The 23,710-nt window shown below is 43.2% G+C and overlaps 1 protein-coding gene and 1 pseudogene across 5 annotated transcripts; one reads left to right on the forward strand and one right to left on the reverse strand.

The window, feature by feature from the left end:
• Positions 1 to 1,567: 1,567 nt before the first annotated feature.
• On the reverse strand, positions 1,568 to 11,467 carry LOC709251 (putative protein SSX9). 5 transcript variants are annotated; one of them, XM_077989538.1, is made up of 7 exons: positions 11,399 to 11,467; positions 10,846 to 10,960; positions 10,100 to 10,195; positions 8,201 to 8,250; positions 4,319 to 4,454; positions 2,751 to 2,828; positions 1,568 to 1,668 (listed from the first exon to the last, which is right to left on the reverse strand). In XM_077989538.1, the coding sequence occupies exons 1-7, from the start codon at positions 11,465 to 11,467 to the stop codon at positions 1,568 to 1,570; spliced, it is 645 nt and encodes a 214-aa protein (XP_077845664.1). The 5 variants fall into 5 exon arrangements, with proteins under 5 accessions (XP_077845664.1, XP_001097142.3, XP_077845665.1 ...); XM_001097142.5 differs by lacking the exon at positions 2,751 to 2,828 and adding an exon at positions 11,116 to 11,238; XM_077989537.1 differs by having other exon boundaries at positions 1,609 to 1,668; positions 2,683 to 2,828.
• A 166-nt stretch (positions 11,468 to 11,633) lies between these two features.
• On the forward strand, positions 11,634 to 15,781 carry LOC100430896 (ornithine aminotransferase, mitochondrial-like; annotated as a pseudogene).
• Positions 15,782 to 23,710: the final 7,929 nt, after the last annotated feature.

Consider the following 23,710-nt stretch of genomic DNA (forward strand, 5'->3'; position numbering starts at 1 on the left):
GTGGTCAGGAACATCTGTCTGCCTTGTTCCCTGATGTCTCTCCAGCACCTAGAACAGCGCTCAGCACGAGGATGCACTCATTAGGTTTCTGTTGAATAAATGACTCCTTTGACGCAGCAATTCCACTTCTAAGAATCTTTTCTAAAGAAATACACATTGTGCACAGCTCTGTATGCACAATAATGAGAGGAGCAAACAACTGGGGAACTTTGCAAAGTTTTATTAACTGTTAGTGACTGATACAGGGAATCAGATGAGGGGAGTGCATGCTAAACAGGAAACAGAGTGAGGGGGGCTTGACCAGGACGCATGGCAATGGGGAAAAGCAGATGGGAGATGCTTATAGTGGTACTTAGTGTCTGTGTGTGTGTGTGGTTTGTAAATGCAGAGGAGAAAATCTGACATTAAACACTCAGACTTGTCCTCAGTAGTCACATCTCGGGGGAGAGGAGAGCAGTGTTGTTCTATGTGGAGATTACCTGACTATACTTGTTTTCTAAGGTATGTGCGTGGATACACAAACCGAAATATGCGTTAAGTATATCTTGCTTATCAATGAAAACGCTAATATCTAACAGAATGGCACACTGTAAGAATATACAACAGAAACGCTAACATCGAAGTCTTGGCACACTAAGAAAAATAACACTCAACTTTTCACTGTTGTGAACACTTGCTTCCACTTCCTATACACCTGATGATGAGGGGTCCGCAGCCATGCCCATGTTCATGAAAGGTCACCAAGTTCTGCTTCCCATCATCGGCATGTGTCATATCTCTGAGGCTGAGGCAAGAAGAGAGAAGGAAAGTAAGTGGCAGTGAGTTCCCTCCGCATCACAACTTAATCTCATCTCCTCCTGACCTGCGGATCCTGCATGCTCCGATTCTGCCCTACCTCAGGACCTGCACAGGCCTTCCACTGTTCCGCGAAGTGAACCATCTGTACGTGCCACAGTGACTTCCTCGCCTGGTTTATCCATTCCTAGGCTAGAGGAAGGTGTGGCCCACATCTCAGGGCTGACCTGGGGTTTGGGAGTCCACAGCATCCTGGGTAGGGAGGATCCCTGGATATACAGGGCAGGAAGTAGAAAGAGCTTGCAAAGGCCGGGCATGGTGGCTCACGCCTGTAATCCCAGCACTTTGGGAGGCCGAGGCAGGCGGATCACAAGATCAGGAGACCGAGACCATCCTGGCTAACACGGTGAAACCCCTTCTCTACTAAAAATACAAAAAAAATTACCCAGGCGTAGTGGCGGGTGCTTGTAGTCCCAGCTACTGGGGAGGCTGAGGAAGAAGAATGGCGTGAACCCGGGAGTTGGAGCTTGCAGTGAGCCGAGATCGTGCCACTGCACTGCAGCCTGGGCCACAAAGGGATACTCCGAGAAAAACACAAAACAAAACAAAACAAAACATGGGAAATCTCATCATTCAGCCTCAATGCTGTACCCTAGAAAATTATGAGAAGGGAATGATTTGGGAAACAAGTGGTAAGATGGGATACCAGTACCACAACAGAAGAGCACATCTGCAGGGATGTGGGGGATGAGCCGAAGGTTCACTTACAGAGTTACTCGTCATCTTCCTCAGGGTCGCTGATCTCTTCATAAATCACCAGCTGCTTTCTCTCACGCAGTCTGTGGGTCCAGGCATGTTTCCCCCTTTTGGGTCCTATGATGGGGAACAGTTGGAAGATGAGGGTTGGGTAGGCTGGAGAGTGTTAGGCTCTGTTTTCTCCAAAAAAGTAGATGCCTCCGCCCTCCCAAGTGCCATGGGCCTTCTTTATCCAGTTTTTCATTCTGTGGCTTAGAGTCTGAGACCTTAGACCCACAACAACACACGCCAAATGCCAGTTAAAGTTTTAGCTTCTGGCTCCTTCTGTTGTCAAGTTTAGATTCCCAGCCTCTTCACTTATGGGAACATCCACCCATACCTCCTTTCATTCAGCATGTGTTTATTAAGGGCACACAGGCATACATTTTTTTTATTGCACCACATTTTCATAGTGTTTCACAGATGCTGCAATTTTTTTTTTTTTTGGAAACTCTCATCAATTGTACACTTTTCCATTATTATTATATCTGTTATAGTGATCTGTCATCAGTGAGTTTTGATATTATTACTGCCATTGTTTTTGTTGTTTTTTAATCTTTTAAAATAATTTTACTTTTTACTTTTTTATTTTTTTTATTTTTTTGAGACAAAGTCTGGCTCTGTCGCCCAGACTGGAGTGCAATGGAGCAATCTCAGCTCACTGCAACCTCTGCCTGCTGGGTTCAAGCGATTCTGCAGCCTCAGACTCCCAAGTAGTTGGGACTACAGGCGCCCATCACCACACCCAGCTAACTTTTTGTATTTTTAGTAGAGACAGGGTTTCACTGTATTAGCCAGGATGGTCTCAATCTCCTGACCTCATGATCGGCCTGCCTCAGCCTCCCAAAGTGCTGGGATTACAGGCGTAAGCCACGGAGCCTGTCCGTGTTTTTTATTTTTGGGGTCCACAGTAGGTGTATATTCTTAAGGGGTACGTGAGATGCTTTGATACAGGCATGCCATGCATAATAATCACATCATGGAAAATAGGGTCTCCATCCCCTCAACCATTTATCCTTCTGTTACAAACAATCCAATTACTCTTATAGTTTTTATAAAATGTACAATTAAGTTATTATTGACTATAATCACCCTGTTCTGTGTTATTGTTTCGGGGGTACCAGGAACTGCACCCATAGAAGATGACAAACTTAATCGACCAATGTTGTGTGTGTTCTGACTGCTCCACCGATGAGCTGTTCCCCATCTCTCCTCCTTCTCTTGGGCCTCCCTATTTCCTGAGACACAGCAACACTGAAATTAGGACAATTAACAACCCTACAATGGCCGCTAATTATTCAAATGAAAGGAAGAGTCACATGTCTCTCACTTTAAATCAGAAGCTAGAAATGGCGAAGCTTAGTGAGGAAGGCATGTGGAAAGCCAAGACAGGCTGAAAGCTCTGCCTCTTGCATCGAACAGGCAAGCTGTGAATGCAAAGGAAAAGTTCTTGAAGGAAATAATAATACTAATACTCCAGTGAGCACAGGAATAAGAAAGCAAAACAGACTTACTGCTGAAATAGGGAAAGTTTGAGTGGTCAGGATATTTGACAAAACCAGCCACAACATTCCCTTATGCCAAAGTCTAATTCAGAGCAAGACCAGAACTCTCTTCAAGTCCATGAAAGCTGAGAGAGGTGAAGAAGCTGCAGGAGAAATGTGTGAAGCTAGCAGAGGTTGGTTCATGAGGTTTAAGGAAAGAAGCCGTCTCCATAACATAAAAGTGCAAGGTGAAGCAGCAAAACCTGACGGAGAAGCTGCAGCAACTTATCCAGAAGATCAAGCTGAGATCACTGTTGAAGGTGGCTACACTAAACAACAGATTTTCATTGTAGATAAAATAGCCTTCTATTGGATGAGATGCCTTCTAGGACTTTCATAGCTAAAGAGAATTGACTCCAACTTTAAAGAAGTTCCACTGTGGGTAAAATGCTATCCAATAGCATCACATACTACAGAGAAATCCTTCATGAAAGGGAGAGCTAATCGATGTGGCAAATTTCTTTGTTGTCTTCTTTTAAGAAACTGCCACAGCCACTCCACCCTTCAGCAACCACCACCTTGATCAGCCAGCAGCCATCAACACCGAGGCAAGACCCTCCACCAGAAAAAAGAGGGAGTCACTAAAGACTCAGAAGATTGTTAGCGTTTTAAACAATTATTTTAAAATTAAGGTATGTACATTTTTAGACATGTTATTACACACTTAGTAGATTACAGTGTAGTGAAAACATAATGTTTTTATGCACTGCCAAACCAAAAAAAAAGTGTGTGACTCACTTTATTGCAGTGGTCTGGAACCGAATCTACAATATCTCTGAAGTACACCTGTATTGGGTATCAGGCATTGAGCTGAGTAAGATATTATCCCGCGTTATCAAAGATAGAATTGCTTGAGCACCTTTCATGTCATCAGGCCTTCTAGATTAAATTTAATGCCTCCAAACAATTTATGAACTATGATTCTTTATTTCCATCTTATGGACTAGGAATCTGGAGCTGAGAAAATTTGGAAGACTTGCCCCAAGTCACGTGGCTTTTTATATGGATGACAACTCCAGTCTGTGTCTCTGGAAGTCATGTTTATCATCTCATCTGGAGCTGGGTGAGCTCCTCAGCCCAGCCTGGACCCAGGCTTGTCTGGGATCCATGCCACACACCCAGTCCCCACACCTGAACATAGCCAGGGAAGCCAGAGGGGTCGTTCCCGAATTATTTCCTCTTACCAGATCTCTTGTTAATCTTCTTAGAGGTACTTGGTTTTCCCAGTGGGCACGGCTGTTTCCCATCGTTCTGTGGGCCAGATGGTCCTGGCACTTCCTTCGAATCATTTCCTTCCTCTGCTGGCTTCTCGGGCATGATCTTTATAATGTGAAGGTCACAGATAAATAGTATCAGTCACATTTCTATAGTGCTTTAGAACTTACAAAGCATCTTCACATGCATTACCTCAATCAATGTTCTCAACAACACTGGAAGAGTTACACAGGCGTAAATGAGGAGAAACCTGGAAGGTTAGACGGGAAAGGAATGGCCTATGTGAATATGGTTTCCAGGGCTAGAATGCTTATCTTCACACTCTTTTAAGACTGACATTCTTGCAAACAGCAAAAATCTCCATGTAACTGAGAGTTTGGTATACAGAAGATTGGAAGAAGGACAGCATTCTAAGAATTCACAAGGTCTACAAAAGGAAGAGCTTCTATAAAATACAAGGGATCTCATATAAGCTCTTAGACAGCTGCTGGAGAGTAAATGTAAAAACATAGAAGGGAGACAAAACACTGCTGAAAAAGATGGTATTGGGAGATGAATACAGTGAAGATAGAGGTAAAGAAATGGTTTGCTTAAATTAATCTAGGCAGCAAAGAAAGCAGTTATCAGATATGGCATACCACCCTACCAAGGCACCACCACTGAATGTGGAATTAAGTGAGGTGGTGCCCATACCAATTCTGGTTGCATTGGGATATTGGGATGTGTCACTGACCAACAACCTTAAGCTACCTTTTTTTTTTTTTTTTTTTTTTTTTTTTTGAGACGGAATCTCGCTCTGTTGCCAGGCTGCAGTGCAATGGCGCAATCTCGGCTCACTGCAACATCCAACTCCCGCGCTAAAGCGATTCTCCCGTGACAGCCTCTGGAGTATCTGGGACTGTAAGCAGGCACTACCATGCCCCGCTAAGCTTTGTATTTTAGGTAGAGACAAGGTTTCACCATGTTGGCCAGGATGGTCTTGATCTGTTGACCTCGTGATCCACCCGCCTTGGCCTCCCAAGTGCTGGGATTGCAGTCGCAAGCCACCGCGCCCCGCTCTTAATCTACTTTTTATTCAGCTTCCTCGCTTATGAAATAGTGAACAATACATATACAATAGGCTAAGGGAAAGTCATCTCTGAGCTTGTAAACACTGTTTAAATATAGTAATAATAACAATCAATACCTTTCTGGATCCTTCTTTGAATTCGGTCTCCACACTGGCAACCCAACTCCCAGATCCCTTTACCCTCTAAACCAGACTTGAATCTGCACTTGTGGGATCACTCACTCAGGGGCCTCCGAGGGATCCCCTGGACTGGGACTGGGGTTTACCAGATGCCCCAGGTGCAGACAAGGCCCTCAAGGAGCTCACAGTAGGGAGGAGTCAGCTGTCAAAGGGACACTTAGGCCATGTGAGTGGCCCCAGTTACAGAGCAAAGGCCAGCTGGTCCTTCCTGTTGCGAGAGTGTGTGTCTCAATGGAAGCACCAGCAGGCCCTATGGGGTAAAGCCCTAGTGAGCAACATCTGAACTTCATAAACAAATGCAAACGTGAATGAGCTTTAAATGGCTTGGAGCTCTGGATTAGACTACCACTGCCACTGTGCCCCAGGAACATTCTTTAACATCTCTGTACCCCGATAGCCTCATTTTATTATGTTCCTGATAACTATGATCTATAACATGAACTACGATTCTTTACTTCCATTGCATGGACCAGGAATCTGGAGCTCAGAGAACTTAGAAGATTTGTACCAAGTCACATGGCTTTTGTATGGATGAAAACCGAAGTGTGTGACTATTATTTGGAGATAACAACAGAAACAACGTCATAGAGGTCTTCTTAAGGATTAAATAAATTAAGCCATGTGAACTGCTTAAAATAGTATCTGGTATCACTATGAAAACAAAAGAAGTATTAAGGATCACAACTCTTAGTATTATCAAGCCGTCGATGCTACATCAGGTGTTGTGATAGAAATGGGGGGAAGGAGGCAGTGAGGGCATTTTTTATATTCTCCCGCTCTTTTTTTTTAATTTATTTATTATTATTATACTTTAAGTTGTAGGGTACATGTGCATAACGTGCAGGTTTGTTACATATGTATACTTGTGCCATGTTGCTGTGCTGCACCCATCAACTCGTCATTTACATCAGGTATAACTCCCAATGCAATCCCTCCCCCCTCCCCCCTCCCCATGATAGGCCCCGGTGTGTGATGTTCCCCTTCCTGAGTCCAAGTGATCTCATTGTTCAGTTCCCACCTATGAGTGAGAACATGCGGTGTTTGGTTTTCTGTTCTTGTGATAGTTTGCTAAGAATGATGGTTTCCAGCTGCATCCATGTCCCTACAAAGGACTCAAATTCATCCTTTTTGATGGCTGCATAGTATTCCATGGTGTATATGTGCCACATTTTCTTAATCCAATCTGTCACTGATGGACATTTGGGTTGATTCCAAGTCTTTGCTATTGTGAATAGTGCTGCAATAAACATATGTGTGCATGTGTCTTTATAGCAGCATAATTTATAATCCTTTGGGTATATGCCCAGTAATGGGATGGCTGGGTCATATGGTACATCTAGTTCTAGATCCTTGAGGAATCGCCATACTGTTTTCCATTACATAATGGTAAAGGGATCAATTCAACAGGAAGAGCTAACTATCCTAAATATATATGCACCCAATACAGGAGCACCCAGATTCATAAAGCAAGTCCTTAGAGACTTACAAAGAGACTTAGACTCCCATACAATAATAATGGGAGACTTCAACACTCCACTGTCAACATTAGACAGATCAATGAGACAGAAAGTTAACAAGGATATCCAGGAATTGAACTCATCTCTGCAGCAAGCAGACCTAATAGACATCTATAGAACTCTCCACCCCAAATCAACAGAATATACATTCTTCTCAGCACCACATCGTACTTACTCCAAAATCGACCACGTAATTGGAAGTAAAGCACTCCTCAGCAAATGTACAAGAACAGAAATTATAACAAACTGTCTCTCAGACCACAGTGCAATCAAACTAGAACTCAGGACTAAGAAACTCAATCAAAACCGCTCAACTACATGGAAACTGAATAACCTGCTCCTGAATGACTACTGGGTACATAACGAAATGAAGGCAGAAATAAATTGTTCTTTGAAACCAATGAGAACAAACATACAACATACCAGAATCTCTGGGACACATTTAAAGCAGTGTGTAGAGGGAAATTTATAGCACTAAATGCCCACAAGAGAAAGCAGGAAAGATCTAAAATTGACACTCTAACATCATAATTAAAAGAACTAGAGAAGCAAGAGCAAACACATTCGAAAGCTAGCAGAAGGCAAGAAATAACTAAGATCAGAGCAGAACTGAAGGAGATAGAGACACAAAAAACCCTCCAAAAAATCAATGAATCCAGGAGTTGGTTTTTTGAAAAGATCAACAAAATTGACAGACCACTAGCAAGACTAATAAAGAAGAAAAGAGAGAGGAATCAAATCGACGCAATTAAAAATGATAAAGGGGATATCACCACCGACCCCACAGAAATACAAACTACCATCAGAGAATACTATAAACACCTCTACGCAAATAAACTGGAAAATCTAGAAGAAATGGATAATTTCCTGGACACTTACACTCTTCCAAGACTAAATCAGGAAGAAGTTGAATCCCTGAATAGACCAATAGCAGGCTCTGAAATTGAGGCAATAATTAATAGCCTACCAACCAAAAAAAGTCCAGGACCAGATGGATTCATAGCTGTATTCTCCCGCTCTTACCAGTGTTCACATCCTTGAAGAGACAAAGGTTCTCTGGTCCTTTAGATTTGAGAGATACTCACCTTTGGGAAGATTCCCTGGAGCCTGCCGAAAGTCATCTGAGGACGTTCAACTGAAAGAGAATACATCAGAATTTTTCTTCGTTGGTAAAGATTTCCAAACTCTAGAGAGACTTCTGTCACATGAGTGCATTCTGCAACAGAAGGTTATGAGTTCACTCATTGTTGAGGAATTATTTGAGATTTGCTTCTGAATTATGTTTAGTCATGGTTGGTGCATTTATCTGTGGCATCAGTTCAGAATTTTCCATCTCATGGTTTATCAAATGGGGGTTAAACCCCATCACAGTCTCATCTTATTCCATTACATATCTTTCACATTTTCCCAAATAACTAAATTGATTGTTTGGGGGTCTGAACTGTATTCTCTCAAGATGTGCAACAACTGAAAATCACTGTACACTTGAAATGGGTGAATCTTATGGTATGTGAATTAAGCTGTTAAATGTGTGATGAACCATGGATGATTTAGTTCAGTGGCTCTGAAATATTTTCAGTATAAAGACACTCCTTTAATGTCAAAAACTTGGCAGATACTCAAGCACTGGATTTTCAGACCTCTTATAGTGATTGTGGGAGATGGTAGAATCTGGCCTGTTTAGTTGGGGAGTAATAGGTCTATTGGAGACAGTTTGGACATTCTGACCTTGTCTTATAATTGTGTGGTCAGAGCAGAAGAGCAAGCAAATACATATGTCCCCTTTATATTCCCGAAATATACAAAGATTTCTACCCAGTAACCTGTCGCTTTTTCACCCTATATTATCTCTCCTCACTGACAAGTGGGAAAACTCTCTGTGTGTTGGATGAGGGATCACTCTTTCAAACTCACCTCCCAGCTCACCGCAGAGAATCAGTTCTTTGGGAATGAGAAGGCTATTTGGTTTTGATAAAATACAGAATAACAGCGATCTTTATTACATAATGTGTTCATCACCCTCACTCCTAACTCCTAAGATACCTATCCAATACCTACATGCTGTTAATGAAACAAACTCTGGAAGTTTTTGGCGGATCTACAGTTGTAACATTTTCTTTCTTTCTTTCTTTCTTTCTTTTTTCTTGTAACATTTTCTTAACTGTCCTTTGATTCATTAACAGTGCTTAGGAAAAACAACATGTCCTTTAAAAAAGAAATATTTCAGACACAAAGAAAAGCATAGGGAATAATACTGAGTCCAGTCAGATCTCAACATCACCCCACAGCTATGTTAGGTCTGATTTATTTATTCAGAATATTAGAAAAACTACAAACAGGCCAGGCGTGGTAGTTCACATTTGTAATCCCAGCACTTTGGGAGGCTGAGGTGGGTGGATCACCTGAGGTCAGGAAGTTTGAGACCAGCCTGGCCAACATGGTGAAACCCCTTCTTTACCAAAAATAAAAAAATTAGCTGGGTATGGGGGTGGGCACCCGTAACCCCAGCTACTCGGGAGGCTGAGGCAAGAGAATCACTTGAACCCAGGAGGTGAAAGTTGGAGTGAGCTGAGATTGCCTTATTGCGCTCAAGCCTGGGTGAGAAGAGCGAACCTCCACCTCAAAAACAAACAAAACACACTATCAACAAGTCACGGCTGAAGCTGTCTGTGCAGCACTCACCAATCCCTGCCCTCCCTCCTCCACTTACAGGCAGTCACCTTAATTTGATGGCTTTTTATTCACATTCATGTTTGTATACATTTACCATTTACTTATTATCTATAAAAATATATTATTCTTTTGCATGTTTTAAAATTTTATATGAATGGCCTCTGTAGTTAAGTTTCTGCATGCAATTTTTTTTTTTCACTCAGCCCTGATGTGTGTGAGGGAACAAATGCCTGAGGATCTTTCCCAGGTAGCTGAGCTGAAAAGCAGTTGGGTTTGAGGAGACCCTTTCCGGCCCCTTCCCATCTACTCACCCTGATCCCTGCGGTTACAGTCATTATCAGAATCATTCCCCTGGAAGTCTGCGGCCACTGTATTACGCATGAAAGGTGGGAGGGTGGCCTTGAAACCTAGAAAGAAGCAAAATGTTTATTCCTTAAGAGGCAAGCTTAGGCCTGCCACGGTGGCTTATGTCTGTAGTACCAGTACTTTGGGAGGCTAAGGTTGGAGTATTGCTTGAGGCCAGGAGTTCAAGGTTGCAGTGAGCTATGATTGCACTACGGCACTCTAACCTAGGTGACAGAGTGAGACTCAAAGAAAGAAAGAAAGAAAAAGAAAGAAAGAAAGAAAGAAAGAGAGAAAGAAAGAAAGAAAGAGAGAGAGAGAGAGAGAGAAAGAAAGAAAGAAAGAAAGAAAGAAAGAAAGAAAGAAAGAAAGAAAGAAAGAAAGAAAGAAAGAAAGAAACATAGATGCAAGCTGAGAGAAGGAAGGTAGGGACAGTGTGGGGGTGCCGGGATGCCACAGAGACACTTGGACTCATCCGAACAGACGCCTAAGGGAGAGAAAGGTGCAGGATCCTGGTCTGAGCTCCACTGTTGCCAGCCCTTGCCCTCAGCCCTGACGGGATACAAAAGAGCAAAACACCCAGAAGCTGCCTTGCGATTTTTCCCTGCACAAAAGGAAAATGTGGGGTACTTTCTGCAGCCTAAGAAGTAGCCAAAGCAGGAAGAGGGATGCTCATGTGTCCCCAGACTTGTCTGTACCTAGAACTTTCTGTTACCTAGTTTATTCATGGCCTCATACTTTCTCTTCTTATACACATAGATGATTTTCTCTGAGGTTTTCATCTTTTCCCACTCTTTCTTAGGGAAGTATTTGGCAATATCATCGAAGGCCTACAGAAAAAAAGAAAAGGAATTCTGGCTGTGACTCAGCTAGGCATGTCTGCCATTCAGCTGGAGCCGCTTCCTGTGTGCTGGATCTGGGAAGTGGGGATGATAATCCGTCCTGGTTGATGCCATGGCTAACTGAGACAACATCAGGGACCTACCCTAGCTTCTCCCCTGCCACACAGTAGAGCTTTAATGCTGCTGGCTGGCTCTCGTCCCACCTTGTAGAATGGAATAAGAGTCACCAAATAGAGTGCACTGTCACAGACTTGTCTCCAGGGATGCTAGGTGATGACAGAGCAAAGGTGGGAGGCTCCCAAGGGTCCAGATCTCCCCCAAGACCCTGCTCCTTGTCCCCAGTATCTCTATCCTCCCCTCCTCAGAAACCTGGTCACCCCACACTGTACCCTGGGTCACTACTGTACCCTCTCCAGGTCACCTCACCTTTTGTATCTTCTCTGGTATTTGAGCACCAACCCTAGGTCTCCTTGCAAAGGCATCATCTCCATTCATGGCACCAGGAGCAGTCTGACCTGCAAGAGAAACAGCCTGAGACTTTCCAGCCACAGGACCTTTGGTCCTCTGGAGGGAGAAATCAGTGAAGGCCAGCCACACTCTGTCACCTGGAATCAGGTGCTGCATTTCTCCATCCGGGGCTTATCTCTCCCTAAGTAAGGACATGGGGAGAAGTCAGATGGAAACAGGGAGCCAGGGGTCTCTGGAAGAAGTATTGATTGGGGATGACAGGTTTCCTATGGGCAAAGCCGCCTTGAGTCTTTGGGAGGGGTTTGGCTACTGTTGTTAGTAGTTTCCCTGGGGCTAGGCTTACCCTGAAAGATGTACAGACCCTTGTTCCGGAGGCAGGGACGTGACTGTGTAATTGTATTCAGTGGGGGCATTCAAACACCCCCACTCATTCAATAAAGGAAGGGAAGTGAGTCCCAGAGATAACATGGTCTCTCTGGTGATGGATCCGATCAGGCAGAGGGATGGAGGGTTCTGTTCTGTTGAAGAGAAATGAGCATGGCTAATATGAACCTATTTAGAGGGTATTACTGGGTGATCTGCACATTATTAGAAGAAGAGAGGTAGAATATCTCAGACTACAAGAGCCCACCAACACTAAGAGAGAATGTGGGGAGTTTTAAGATGCAGCAATCAGCCAGACGCCATGGCCCACGCCTGTAATCCCAGCACTTTGGCAGGCTGAGACACGCAGATGGCTTGAGCCCAGGAGGTCGAGACCAGGCTGGGAAAAATAGCAAAACCCCCGTGTCTACAGCAAACACAAAAAATTAGCTGGGGGTGGTGGAGCAGGCCTGTACCATCCCAGCACTTTGGGAGGCCAAGGTGGGTGGATCGCTTGAGCCCAGGAGCTTGAGACCAGCCTGGCCAATATACCGAAACCATCTCTACTAAAACACCAAAAAAAAAAAAACAAAACAAATTAGCAGAAGCAGCGTGGTGTGTGCCTGTAGTCCCAAGGCCTAAGCGAGAGGATCTCTTGATCCCAGGAGGAAAGATTTTAGTGAGTTTTTTTTTTGTTTTTTTTTTTTTTTTTTTTTTTTTTTTTTTTTGAGACACGGTCTCTCTCTGTTGCCCAGGCTGGGATGCAGTGGTGTGATCATGGCTCACTGCAACCTCCGCCTCATGGGTTCAAGTGATCCACCAGCACCAGCTGTGGCCTCCAAAACTGCTGGAATTACAAGCGTGAGCCACCATGCCTTGCCCAAATTTCTTAAGTTACTGTGGAGTTCTTAGGAAAAATCCTGTACCTGAAAAAGTTAGAAACTGACAGGAAGGATTTGAGATGGCGACCTACCTCATATACACTCCTTATTAAAACTAGATAACAAATGCACCACGGAGGAGGGGAGGGGTAGGAAGAATGGAAAAAGAAAATCAGCGCATACTTACTCTGATTTTGGAAGAATCGAAAGAGAAAATCAGAGCGTGCGTACTCCGTGGAAGAATCGAGAGAGAAAGTCAGAGCACGCGTACTCTGAACTTAAAGTAGCCAATCCCTGGGGATGCTTTAGGCGGGAAAATCAGAGTCTCCGCCCCCACTTTGAGAAGGTTCTGTCCCTGGAGGCTGGACTGATAGTCGCCACATGAGCTTCGCTTATCCCGCCTACTGTTCTGACTTCTGATTGGCCAGATGGAGTTCACTAACTGCCCTGATTGGTCCATCATCCTTGGGCAGTGGCATTGCAGAATATTGTCTCCTCTTCCAGCCACACTTTGTTGCCACTGAGACAAAGTGGGTGGTCCTCAGGTGCCGTCAGGGGAAATTGATCTCTCGGAAGACCGTCCCTGGATCTTGGGTTAAAAATCTGTATTCTAGTCTGAACTGTGGGAAGAAAAAAATAGTCAGATCTGTGATTTTTCTACTTGAAAGACACAATGTTTACCAAACTAGCACATTTGCGGAACTTTGCTGTACTTAGTCGTGATGTTCATTCTTCAGTGGCTTCTATATCTGTTGCAACTGAAAAAAACAGTCCGAGGCCCTCCAACTTCTGATTACATTTTTGAAAGGGAATCTAAGTGTGGTGTGCAAAATTACCATCCTTTACCTGTAGCCCTGGAGAGAGGAAAATGTACTTACTTATGTGATGTGATTGTGGTATTGGTTACATCCGCCTTGGCCAATCCTCCTTCTTCGTTCTCGGGACTACAGGCGTGAACCACCCCACCACCCATAATATTTTTTGTTTTTTTATTTTTTAATAGAGACCGTTTCCCTATGTTGGCCAGGCTGGTCTCAACGTCCTGGGCTCAAGGGATCTTCCCACCGCAGTCTTGAGACTACAGGCATGCACCACCCTGCCCACGCTTTTTTTTTTTTTTTTTTTTGTAGAAGCCAGGTTTCACTATGTTGCCCAGGCTGGCCTCAATCTCCTGGGCTCAAGGGATCCTTCCACCACAGCCTCGGGACTACAGGCATGCACCACCCTGCCTATGCTATTTTTTGTTTGTTTGTTTCTTTGTTTGTTTGTTTCTTTAGTGGAAACTGGGTTTCGCTATGTTGCCCAGGCTGGCCTCAATCTCCTGGGCTCAAGTAATGCTTTCCCCCCAGCCTCAGGACTACAGGCATGTGCCATTCTGCTCTGCTCTTTTTTACTTTATTTATTTGTTTGTTTATTTATTTATTTATTTATTTATTTATTTATTTAGGAGAGACAGGCTTTTGCTATGTTGGCCAGGCTGGTATCGACCTCCTGGGCTCAAGCCATCCTCCCACCTTGGCCTCCCAACGACAGGGGTGAGCCATCCCACCCACGCAATTTTTTTGTTGTTCTTGTTGTTAGTAGAAATGGGGTTTTGCTATGTTGACCAGGCTGGCCTCAACCTCCCAGGCTCAAGCAATCCTCCCACCTCAGCCTCCTGACTACAGGCTCACACCATTCTGCCCCCACTAATATTTTTAATTTTTCTAGTAGAGACAGTTTTGCTATGTTTTCCAGGCTGGTCTCTACCTCCTGGGCTCAAGAGATCCTCCTGCCTCAGCCTTGGGACTACAGGCATGCACCACCCTGCCTTTTGCTATGTTTCCCAGGCTGCTCTTCACCTCCTAGGCTCACTTAATGATTTGAACCCAGGATGCAGAGGTTGCATTGTGCTGAGATCACACCACTGCACTCCAGCTTGGGCGACAGAGCAAGACTGTCAAATAAATAAATACGTACATACATGAAAGGAAAAGAAAGAGAAAAAGAAAGAAAGAGAGAGAGAGAGAGAGGGAGGGAAAGAGGGAGGGAGGGAGGGAGGGAGGGAGGGAGGGAGGGAGGGAGGAAGGAAGGAAGGAAGGAAGGAAGGAAGGAAGGAAGGAAGGAAGGAAGGAAGGAAGGAAGGAAGGAAAAACAGACCAGCTGAATCTCCATAAAAACAGTAAACTTTGTGGTATATTAACTTACCCTCATCCCATCTCGTGCTCCCAGCTTGGTTCTGTTCATTGCTGATGAAAACAGATAGGATTGGCCAGAACTGGTAGATGGCTGGCTGTTGATCATGAAAATGTCAGACCTGATATAGCCTCCTTGGAAAGGCCCTTTCTGGAGGCTGATACTCCGTGCCTGCAGTACTGTGGGACAATGGCATAATTCTGACCATTAAGCCAGACGAAAATGGGTCCACATACAGTGGCAATCCACTAGGCTGCTGAGTGGGCATCAGAGCCCTTGAGGTTTTAGAAGAAGAAAACCTTGCTGAAAATGCAGGAAAAAAAATGGGTATTCTCTTGAGAAATTAACCCATGAAGCTACCTTCTGATGCTGTAACTGCTGTAAGAGGAGAAGAATTATTGTATGTATGTGTGTATGTATGTATGCATATATGTATATATTTAGTCAGAGGTTCACTCTGGTTGCCCTGGATGCAATGGTGTGATCTTGGCTCACTGCAACCTCTGCCTCCTGGATTGTAGCAATTCTCCTGCCTCAGCCTCCTGAGTAGCTGGGATTACAGGTGCACAACACTATGCCCGGCTAATTTTTGTATTTTTAGTAGAGACAGGGTTTCACTATGTTGGCCAGGCTGGTCTCGAACTCCTGACCTCAGGTGATGCACCCACCTCGGCCTCCCAAAATGTTGGGATTACAGGCGTGAGCCACTGTGCCTGGGAGGAAAAGAATTATTAATTGCTATTGTTATTAAAGAAACCAAAGATTGCTATGCTTCGAAGGTGTGTCTACGACTTCAAGATTATCCACTTCTGGCCAAGCCAACCCATGGTGACATCATCAGGTTTTGCCTCTGCTGGTGGTCAAAGAGAATGAGATTCGAGAGTCCAGTGAAATCATTAACAAGACCATCTTGTCGTTCTGAGGGTAGCAGCTGTTTTCAGTGGTCGCTGGGAGCCAGCTGGATCAGGCAGTCCTGTAAAAGCTCTGCTCTTAATGCGGGCACATTCCACTCCGTGTGACTTCAAAATCTTTTTGTGGAGTATCTATTTTTTTCAGTTAATACATAATAGAACAACGTTTATGCAGCTGCTGTTTGCTTTGTAATGTAAGAGAATGTAATGGCATCTGAATGGTGAAAGTGTTTTGATGTGTATATGTACTTTCTAAGGTTTAAACGCATCTACATATACAGATAGCCTTTAAATCACATCCTTCAGTATACTTTATATATGTTTTTATAATTTCCTTGGTGGTATAAATGTTTTGTATTTGCAAAGGTTATCTCTAGGGAATTACATAAAAGACTTCACCTTATAAAGTCAAATCATTGTTGTCATTGAATTTTAGGAAGGATGAATGGTTAAGCATATAAGAAATACTAATATTAAGTAAACTTCATGTTGGCCAACACCAGGATGTATTCTATGGATGTCATTATTTTCAATTAAGAATTAGTGTTTAACATTCCTAAATTGTTTTGAGTGCTTGATTATAATTTGTAAAAAAAAAAAAAAAAAAGAAAAAAAAAGTTTATTTTTAATATTTCTTTAAATTTAAAATAAAGCTTATATTTCGGAAAAAAAAAGATACAGAACATGGCCAGGTGCAGTGGTTCACGCTTGTAATCCTAGCACTTTGGGAGGGCGAGGTTGGCAAATTACTTGAGGTCAGGAGTTCGAGACCAGCTTGGCCAACATGGAGAAACCCCGTATCTACTAAAAATACAAAAATTAGCTGGGCATGGTGGTATGCACCTGTATTCCCAGCTACATGGGAGGCTGAGACAGGAGAATCGCTTGAACCCGGGAGGCAAAGGTTGCAGTGAGCCGAGATCATGTCACGGCACTACAGCCTAGGTGACAGAGTGAGAATCCCTCTCAGAAAAAAAAAAAGGTAAAGAACATTTTCATCACCACCACCACAATGCTATCCCTTGTGCTACTCATTTTTAGTAATAGTCACTCTCCTCCCATCCACCATTCCTAACCCCTGGCAACCACTAATCTCTTTTTCATTTCTACAATTTTGTCTTTTCTACAATGCCATACAAATGAAATCTTATAGTATATAATGTTTTAGGGGCTTATTTCACTCAGCATAATTCCATGGAGATTCCTCCAAAATATTGATATTTGTGTATCAATAGTTCATTATTGTTGTTGTTGTTGTTGTTGTTGAGATGGAGTCTCACTCTGTCGCCCAGGCTGGAGTGCAGTGTCTCGGCTCACTGCAACCTCTGCCTCCCAGGTTCAAACGATTTTCCAGCTTCAGCCTCCCAAGTAGCTGTGACTACAGGCGCATGCCACCATGCCCGGGTAATGTTTGTATTAGTAGTAGAGATGGGATTTCAACATATTGGCAATGCTGGTCTTGAACTCCTGACATCATGATCCGCCCGCCTCGGCCTCCCAAAATGCTGGGATAACATGGTGAGCCACTGTGCCCTGCCAACAGTTCATTTTTACTACTGAGTAGTATTCCATAGGATGGATGTACCACAGTTTGACCATTCACTTATTGTAGGACATATTGATTATTTCCAGCTACTGACTATTACAAGTAAAACTGCTATGAACAATTATGTACAAGTTTCTGAATGGGCATACATTTTAATTTATCTGAAGTGTAATTGTTGAATTGTATGGTCATTGCATGTTTAGTTTTATCAGAAACTACCAAACTGCTTTCCAGAGTGGCTGTAAGATTTTACCTTCCCAGCAGCGCTTAATCAGACGTCCAGTTTCTCTGCATCCTTGTCACCATTTGGTGTTGTCACTATGTCTTTTATTTTAGCTATAGTAATAAGTGTGTAGTGACACCACATCGTGGTCTTAATTTGCATCTAGTGAAGCAAATTAGTGTTGAACATCTTTTCATGTGCTTATTTGCTTATTTCCTCTTCAGTGAAATGTATGTTCATATCTTTTCATGATTTTCTAATTGGATTATTTGTTTGTATTTTTTACCATTGAGATTTTTTTATTATTATTATTTTTCTTGAGACAGAGTCTTGCTGTGTTACCCAGGCTGGAGTGCAATGGCATGATCTTGGCTCACTCCAACCTCTGCCTTCCAAGTTCAAGCGATTCTTGTGCCTCAGCCTCCCGAGTAGCTGGTATTATGGGAAGGCATCATCATGCCTGTCTAATTTTTGTAGTTCAGTAGAGATGGGTTTTTTGCCATGTTGCCCAGGCTGGTCTTGAACTCCTGGCCTCAAGGGATCTGCCCTCCGTCCACCTCGACCTTTCAAAGTGCTGGGATTACAAGTGTGAGCCACCACACTCAGCCTACCATTGAGTTTTGATAGTAGTTTACATATCCATTATATATTCTGGATGTGAGTCCTTTCTTGGATATGTGGTTTGCAAACATTTTCTCCCAGGTCATACCCTATTTTTTTCATCCTTTTAACAAGATTTCTTGCAGAGCACAAGTTTTAAACTGGATGAAATCTCATTTATTTTTTTCCTTATGGTTTATGCTTTTTGAACCATTCACTATGCCCTAGATCTCAGACGTTTCTTCTGTATTTTCTTGTAAAAGTTTTCTTTTAGTTTTATATTTTAGATTTAAACCTATGATCCACTTGAGTTACTTTTTTGTATAAAGGTATGAAGATTAGGACTTTTTATTTTTTATTTTTTATTTTTTTGCCTATGGCTCTACAACAGCTCCAGCACCATTTGTTAAGCAGACGATCCTTCCTTCTTTTTGTCTCTTTCTAAAAAATCAGTGTGGGGTTATTTCTAGGTTCTTTGTTTTGTTCCAGTGATCTATGTGCCTATTCTTCTCCCAATACTATACAGTCTTGATTCCTGTAGCTATATAAAAAGTATTGAAATATGATAGAGCCATTCCTCCCACCTTATTCTTCTTTTTCAAAAATTGTCTTAGCTATATAAATATTTTTTGAGATGGAGTCTCACTTGGGTCGCCCAAGCTGGAGATCAGTGGGGTGATCCCAGCTCACTGCAACCTCCACCTCCCAGGTTTAAGTGATTCTCCTGCCTCAGCTTCCCGAGTAGCTGGGATTTCAGGCATACGCCACAACACCCAGCTACTTTTTGTATTTTTAGTAGAGATGACGTTTTGTCATGTTGGCCAGGCTGGTCTCGAACTCCTGACCTCAAGCGATCCGCCCATCTTGGCCTTCCAAAGTGCTGGGATTACAGACATGAGCCACCACTCCCAGCATTGTCTTAGCTATTGACAATTTGTTACAACAACAATCAAAAATTAATATACATAGAAACAGATTAGTGAAACAAAATAGAAAGTCAAGAAACAGACTAATTTTTATACCAACTTCAGCATGCATTTCCAAACAGTGGGCAAAAGATGGGTTGTATAATAAAGGATTGTTGACAAGTGTATAACCATTTGAAAACATAAAGATAAATCCTTACTCTGAACCACATAAAATAATAAATTCTAAAAATTCAGAGATGTAAATGTGAAAATGTGAAGTCATAAAGAACTAGATGAAAATTTAGGAAAATATTACAGTGTAAGACATCTTGAGTTGGCATAGGCACTTCCTGACATTACACCAAGGCTATAAACAATGAATCAGACATAGTTAAAGATATAAAAATTAAAGTGTCATCTAAGTCAAAAGACACCATAAACAACCTTTTAAAAAGGCAAATTTTAGGCCAGGCGCAGTGACTCACACCTGTAATCCCAGCACTTTAGGGAGCTGAGGAGGGCGGATCATGAGGTCAGGAGATCAACACCATCCTGGCTACCATGATGAAACCCCATCTCTAATAAAAACACAAAAAAGTAGCCAGGCGTGTTGGCACGCACCTGTAGACTCAGCTACTCGGAAACCTGAGGCAGTAGAATCGCTTGAACATGGGAGGCAGAGGTTGTAAATTTAAAAGGAAGAAGGTGATTTCAATAAGCAATGGTGAGGAGAAAAATAGTACAATTTATTGAAAAGTGTAAAGTTTAGATTGTAAATTTTAAAAGTTATAGTCTTGAACTAAAACTGCAGGTATTATAAACATGGAAGATGGGAGGAGGGACAGGAAACAAAAGAGAAGTTATTTCGCTGTTCAAGGAATGGATACAGATACTAATGAATGATAGAATGGTAGAATGGTTAAAAACACTAGCATTTTATTTTGTTTTATTGTAGACAGGGCCTCACTGTTGCCCAGGCTAGAGTTCCATAGCACAATCATGGCTCACTGTAGCCCCAGCCTCCTCAGCTCAAGTGATCCTCCTGCCTCAGCCTCCCATGTAGCTGGGATTACAGGTGTGCACCAGCACCCCTGGCTAATTAAGTTTTTTTTTTTTTTTTTTTTCGGTAGAGACAGGGTTTTACTATGTTGCCCAGGCTGATTTTGAACTCTTGTCCTCAAGCAATGCTCCCACCTCCGCCTCTCAAAGGGGTGGGATTACAGAAGTGAGTCACTGCCCAGTTAATGCTAGTATTTTAGAGTACAAACTCTGGAGCCAGACAGCTCGGGTTCAGTTTCTGGCTTCTCAACTTACCAAGCTGTGTGACCTTGTATAAGTCATATAACCTTCCTGTGTCTCAGGCTACTCAAGAGTAAACTGGGGTAACTACATTACCTAACTCATTTGATTGCTATGATTAAATGGGGAAATACATGTAAAGCACTTAGAATAGCACCTCTCATGTGGTTAAGTGATATATATATTTTAGTTGTTGTTAGTAATGACTTCAAATTACTTTTAAAATGTAAAAGCATATCTGGTTCCAGAAGAAGATGGTGAACCAGCAATAGCTGCTGGCTTCCTTCCCAAACCCAACCCTGCAGATGCCACAGAAGAGGTGGGAAGTGGTTGGAGTTCAGAACAGTTCCCAGTAACAAAACCCTTGATGGTTTGGCCCCACGGGGGGATGAGATGGCTTAGAGTGGGAAAAGGTCAGAGGCCACAGATGGAGGATCAGCCCAGGTGGAGCTTTCTAAGTTGCATTCTTTTTTGTCCTTCTTTTCTGGAAGGCTTATTACCTGTTCTGTGAATATATAGAGCAGACACTTGGCAGGGCAGACCCAGTGCTAACCCAAAGTGGTGTGATAATATTAAGGAATGGGGGCTTGGAAAGCTCCTAGAAAAAGTGCAGACTCATCAAAGCTGGCCAGTAACTGAGCATTCCTTTCCTACCTCTCCCTCTGACCTCTGAGCTAGGCAGTTACAACCAATATCATGCACCTGTAGACTCCCTCCACACTGTAAGGCAGAAATCCTGTAAGGGTCTCTGGGGGCTCATAGGCTAGGGACTGGAAAGAAGAGTTGACTCAGCTCAGCTCTAGAGGCTCTGTACTCTAAGTCCTTTCAATCCAGAAACCCTGAAACTCATGTGGAGTTTCTGGGCTGACACATCTTCCCAGGAACAAAGAGTTATATAGAAAAACCATCGCATAGGCCAGGCGTGGTGGCTTACGCCTGTAATCCCGGCATTTTGGAAGGCAGAGGCGGGAGGATAACCTGAGGTCAGGAGTTTGAGACCAGCCTGGCCAACATGGTGAAACACCATCTCTACTAAAATTACAAAATTAGCTGGGCATCATGGTGCATGCCTGTAACCCCAGCTACTCAGGAGGCTGGGGCAGGAGAATCACTTGAACCTGGGAGGCAGAGGTTGCAGTGAGGTGAGATCACACCATTGCACTTCAGCCTGGGCAACAATAGTGAAACTGTCAAAAAAAAAAAAAAAAAAAAAAAAAAAAAAAAAAGGCCAGGCACGGTGGCTCACGCCTGTAATCCCAGCACTTTGGGAGGCTGACGTGGGTGGCTCACCTGAGGTCACGAGTTCGAGACCAGCCTGGCCAACATGGTGAAACCCCATCTCTACTAAAAATACAAAATTTGCCTGGCATAGTCTCACACGCCTGTGGTCCCAGTTACTCAAGGGGCTGAGGCAGGATAATTGCTTGGACTCAGGAGGCAGAGCTACAGTGAGCAAGATCGAGTCACTGCACTCCAGCCTAGGCGAAAGAATAAGACTCTGTTTCAAATAAATAAATAAAAAGAAAATCTATTGGATAGATTGGATATGAAAACATCAACTGCTCAAATGAATAATTCAGTGAAATAGGTTGGATATTAAAATGGATAGAGTTGAAAAAGCAATTACTGACCTGAGGAAATGAGTCTAAAGCATTCATAAAAGTAGACCGGGCGAGGTGGCTCACGCCTGTAATCCCAGCACTTTGGGAGGCCGATTAACCAGGCATGGTGGTGGGCGCCTGTAGTCCCAGCTACTCGGGAGGCTAAGGCAGGAGAATGGCGTGAACCCGGGAGGCAGAGCTTGCAGTGAGCCAACATTGTGCCACTGCAGTCCAGCCTGAGTGACAGAGCAAGACTCCGTCTCAAAAAAAAAAAAAAAAAGAATTCATAAAAGTAATCGGTAATGGATAGAGATGAAGTAAATGAAAGAAAAGTTAATTAATAGGGAGGATAGAAGAATAAATGTTAGTAGCCTTGTGAGAACAGAATATAGTCATTAAAAGGAGAGTGTACTTAAATAATGAAAGAGAATTTCTCAGATTTAGACAAATGTCTTAAGATTTAAAGGGGTCATTGTACACACGCACATACACACACACACAGGAACAGTGAAATAAAAAATTGTGAAAGACAAAGAAAAAATATTTTTAAAATGATCAGAGAGAAATAGCAGGTTACTTACAAAAGAAAAATATTTAAACCTTCATTGGGTCTCTCAAACACCACACTGGAGGCAAGGATACAATGGTGTAATAACTCCAAAGTGTTTAACGAAAGGTTTTTTTTTTGTGTGTGTGTGTGTGTGTGTGTGTGTGTGTGTGTGTGTGTGTTTGAGACAGAGTCCGCTTTGTCACTCAGGCTGGGGTGCAGTGGCATGATCTGCCTCCCAGTTTCTAGCAATTCTCCTCCTCAGCCTCTTGAGTAACTGGAGCTACAGATGCACACTACCACACTCAGCTAATTTTTGTAGTTTTAGTAGAGATGGGGTTTTTCCATGTTGGCCAGGCTGATCTCGAACTCCTGACCTGAGGTGATCTGCCCGCCTTGGCCTCCCAACGTCCTGGGATTGTAGGAGTAAGCCACTGCACCCAGCAAAAGAAAGGAATTTTTATATTTGGTGGAGTAAGGCAATGTCAGGCATATAACACTTCAGGAGATTGAAGACACAGGAAAATGTTTAAGCAAACAACTATTTATTGCACTTATTAAAGACTGTAAGGAAGGACCAGTCTGCAGTATCTCATGCCTGTAATCCCAGCACATTGGGAGCCTGAGGCAAGAGGATTTGTTGAGCCCAGGAATTGAAGACCAACCTGGGCAACATGGCGGAACCCCGTCTCTACAAATTATACAAAACTTAGATGGGCATATCAAGTTCCTGAGTCTGTAGAGAACTGAAACAAAAACAAAAACAAAAACAAAAACCTGGGTGTGGTGGTGCATACCTGTAGTTCCAGCTACTCGGGAGGCTGGGGCAGGAAGATCGCTTGGGCTCTGGAGTTTGAGGCTGCAGTGAGCTAGGATTAGGTCACTGCACTCCAGCCTGAGTGACAGAGTGAGACTTTGTCTCTGAAAGCAAAAAAAAAAAGATCGTAAGGACGAATTTACTCAGAGGCGGGACTACTGTGATAGGTACAAGGACCACTGCAATGGGGTCTTGCGGTAGGAGAGTGATATTAGGATCGACTTCGACTCCGCCAAAGACAAGTGGGGATTTGCAGTCAAGGAGTAGGAGCAGGGGCGGGGCAGGGGGGCAGTCAAAAGATGGGAAATTACTTGAAGGAAATCTCAGGTGAAAGGGATTCTGGCTAAACGGACTTGACAGGATTTTTGCTGAAACAGGCTAAATGGGCAGAGTACCTGG

The sequence above is a fragment of the Macaca mulatta genome, chromosome X, assembly GCF_049350105.2.
Source record: "Macaca mulatta isolate MMU2019108-1 chromosome X, T2T-MMU8v2.0, whole genome shotgun sequence".
NCBI classification, from domain to species: domain Eukaryota; kingdom Metazoa; phylum Chordata; class Mammalia; order Primates; family Cercopithecidae; genus Macaca; species Macaca mulatta.

Excerpts from the sequence above, each read along its gene's own strand:
- LOC709251 (XM_001097142.5), bottom strand. The coding sequence starts at position 11,467 with ATGAATGGAGATGATGCCTTTGCAAGGAGACCTAGGGTTGGTGCTCAA. Across the intron at positions 11,239-11,398 it reads TACCAGAGAAGATACAAAAG|CATCCCTGGAGACAAGTCTG; the intron begins GTGAGGTGACCT and ends GTCATCACCTAG. Across the intron at positions 10,196-10,845 it reads TGAGGCCATGAATAAACTAG|GTTTCAAGGCCACCCTCCCA; the intron begins GTAACAGAAAGT and ends GCTTCTTTCTAG.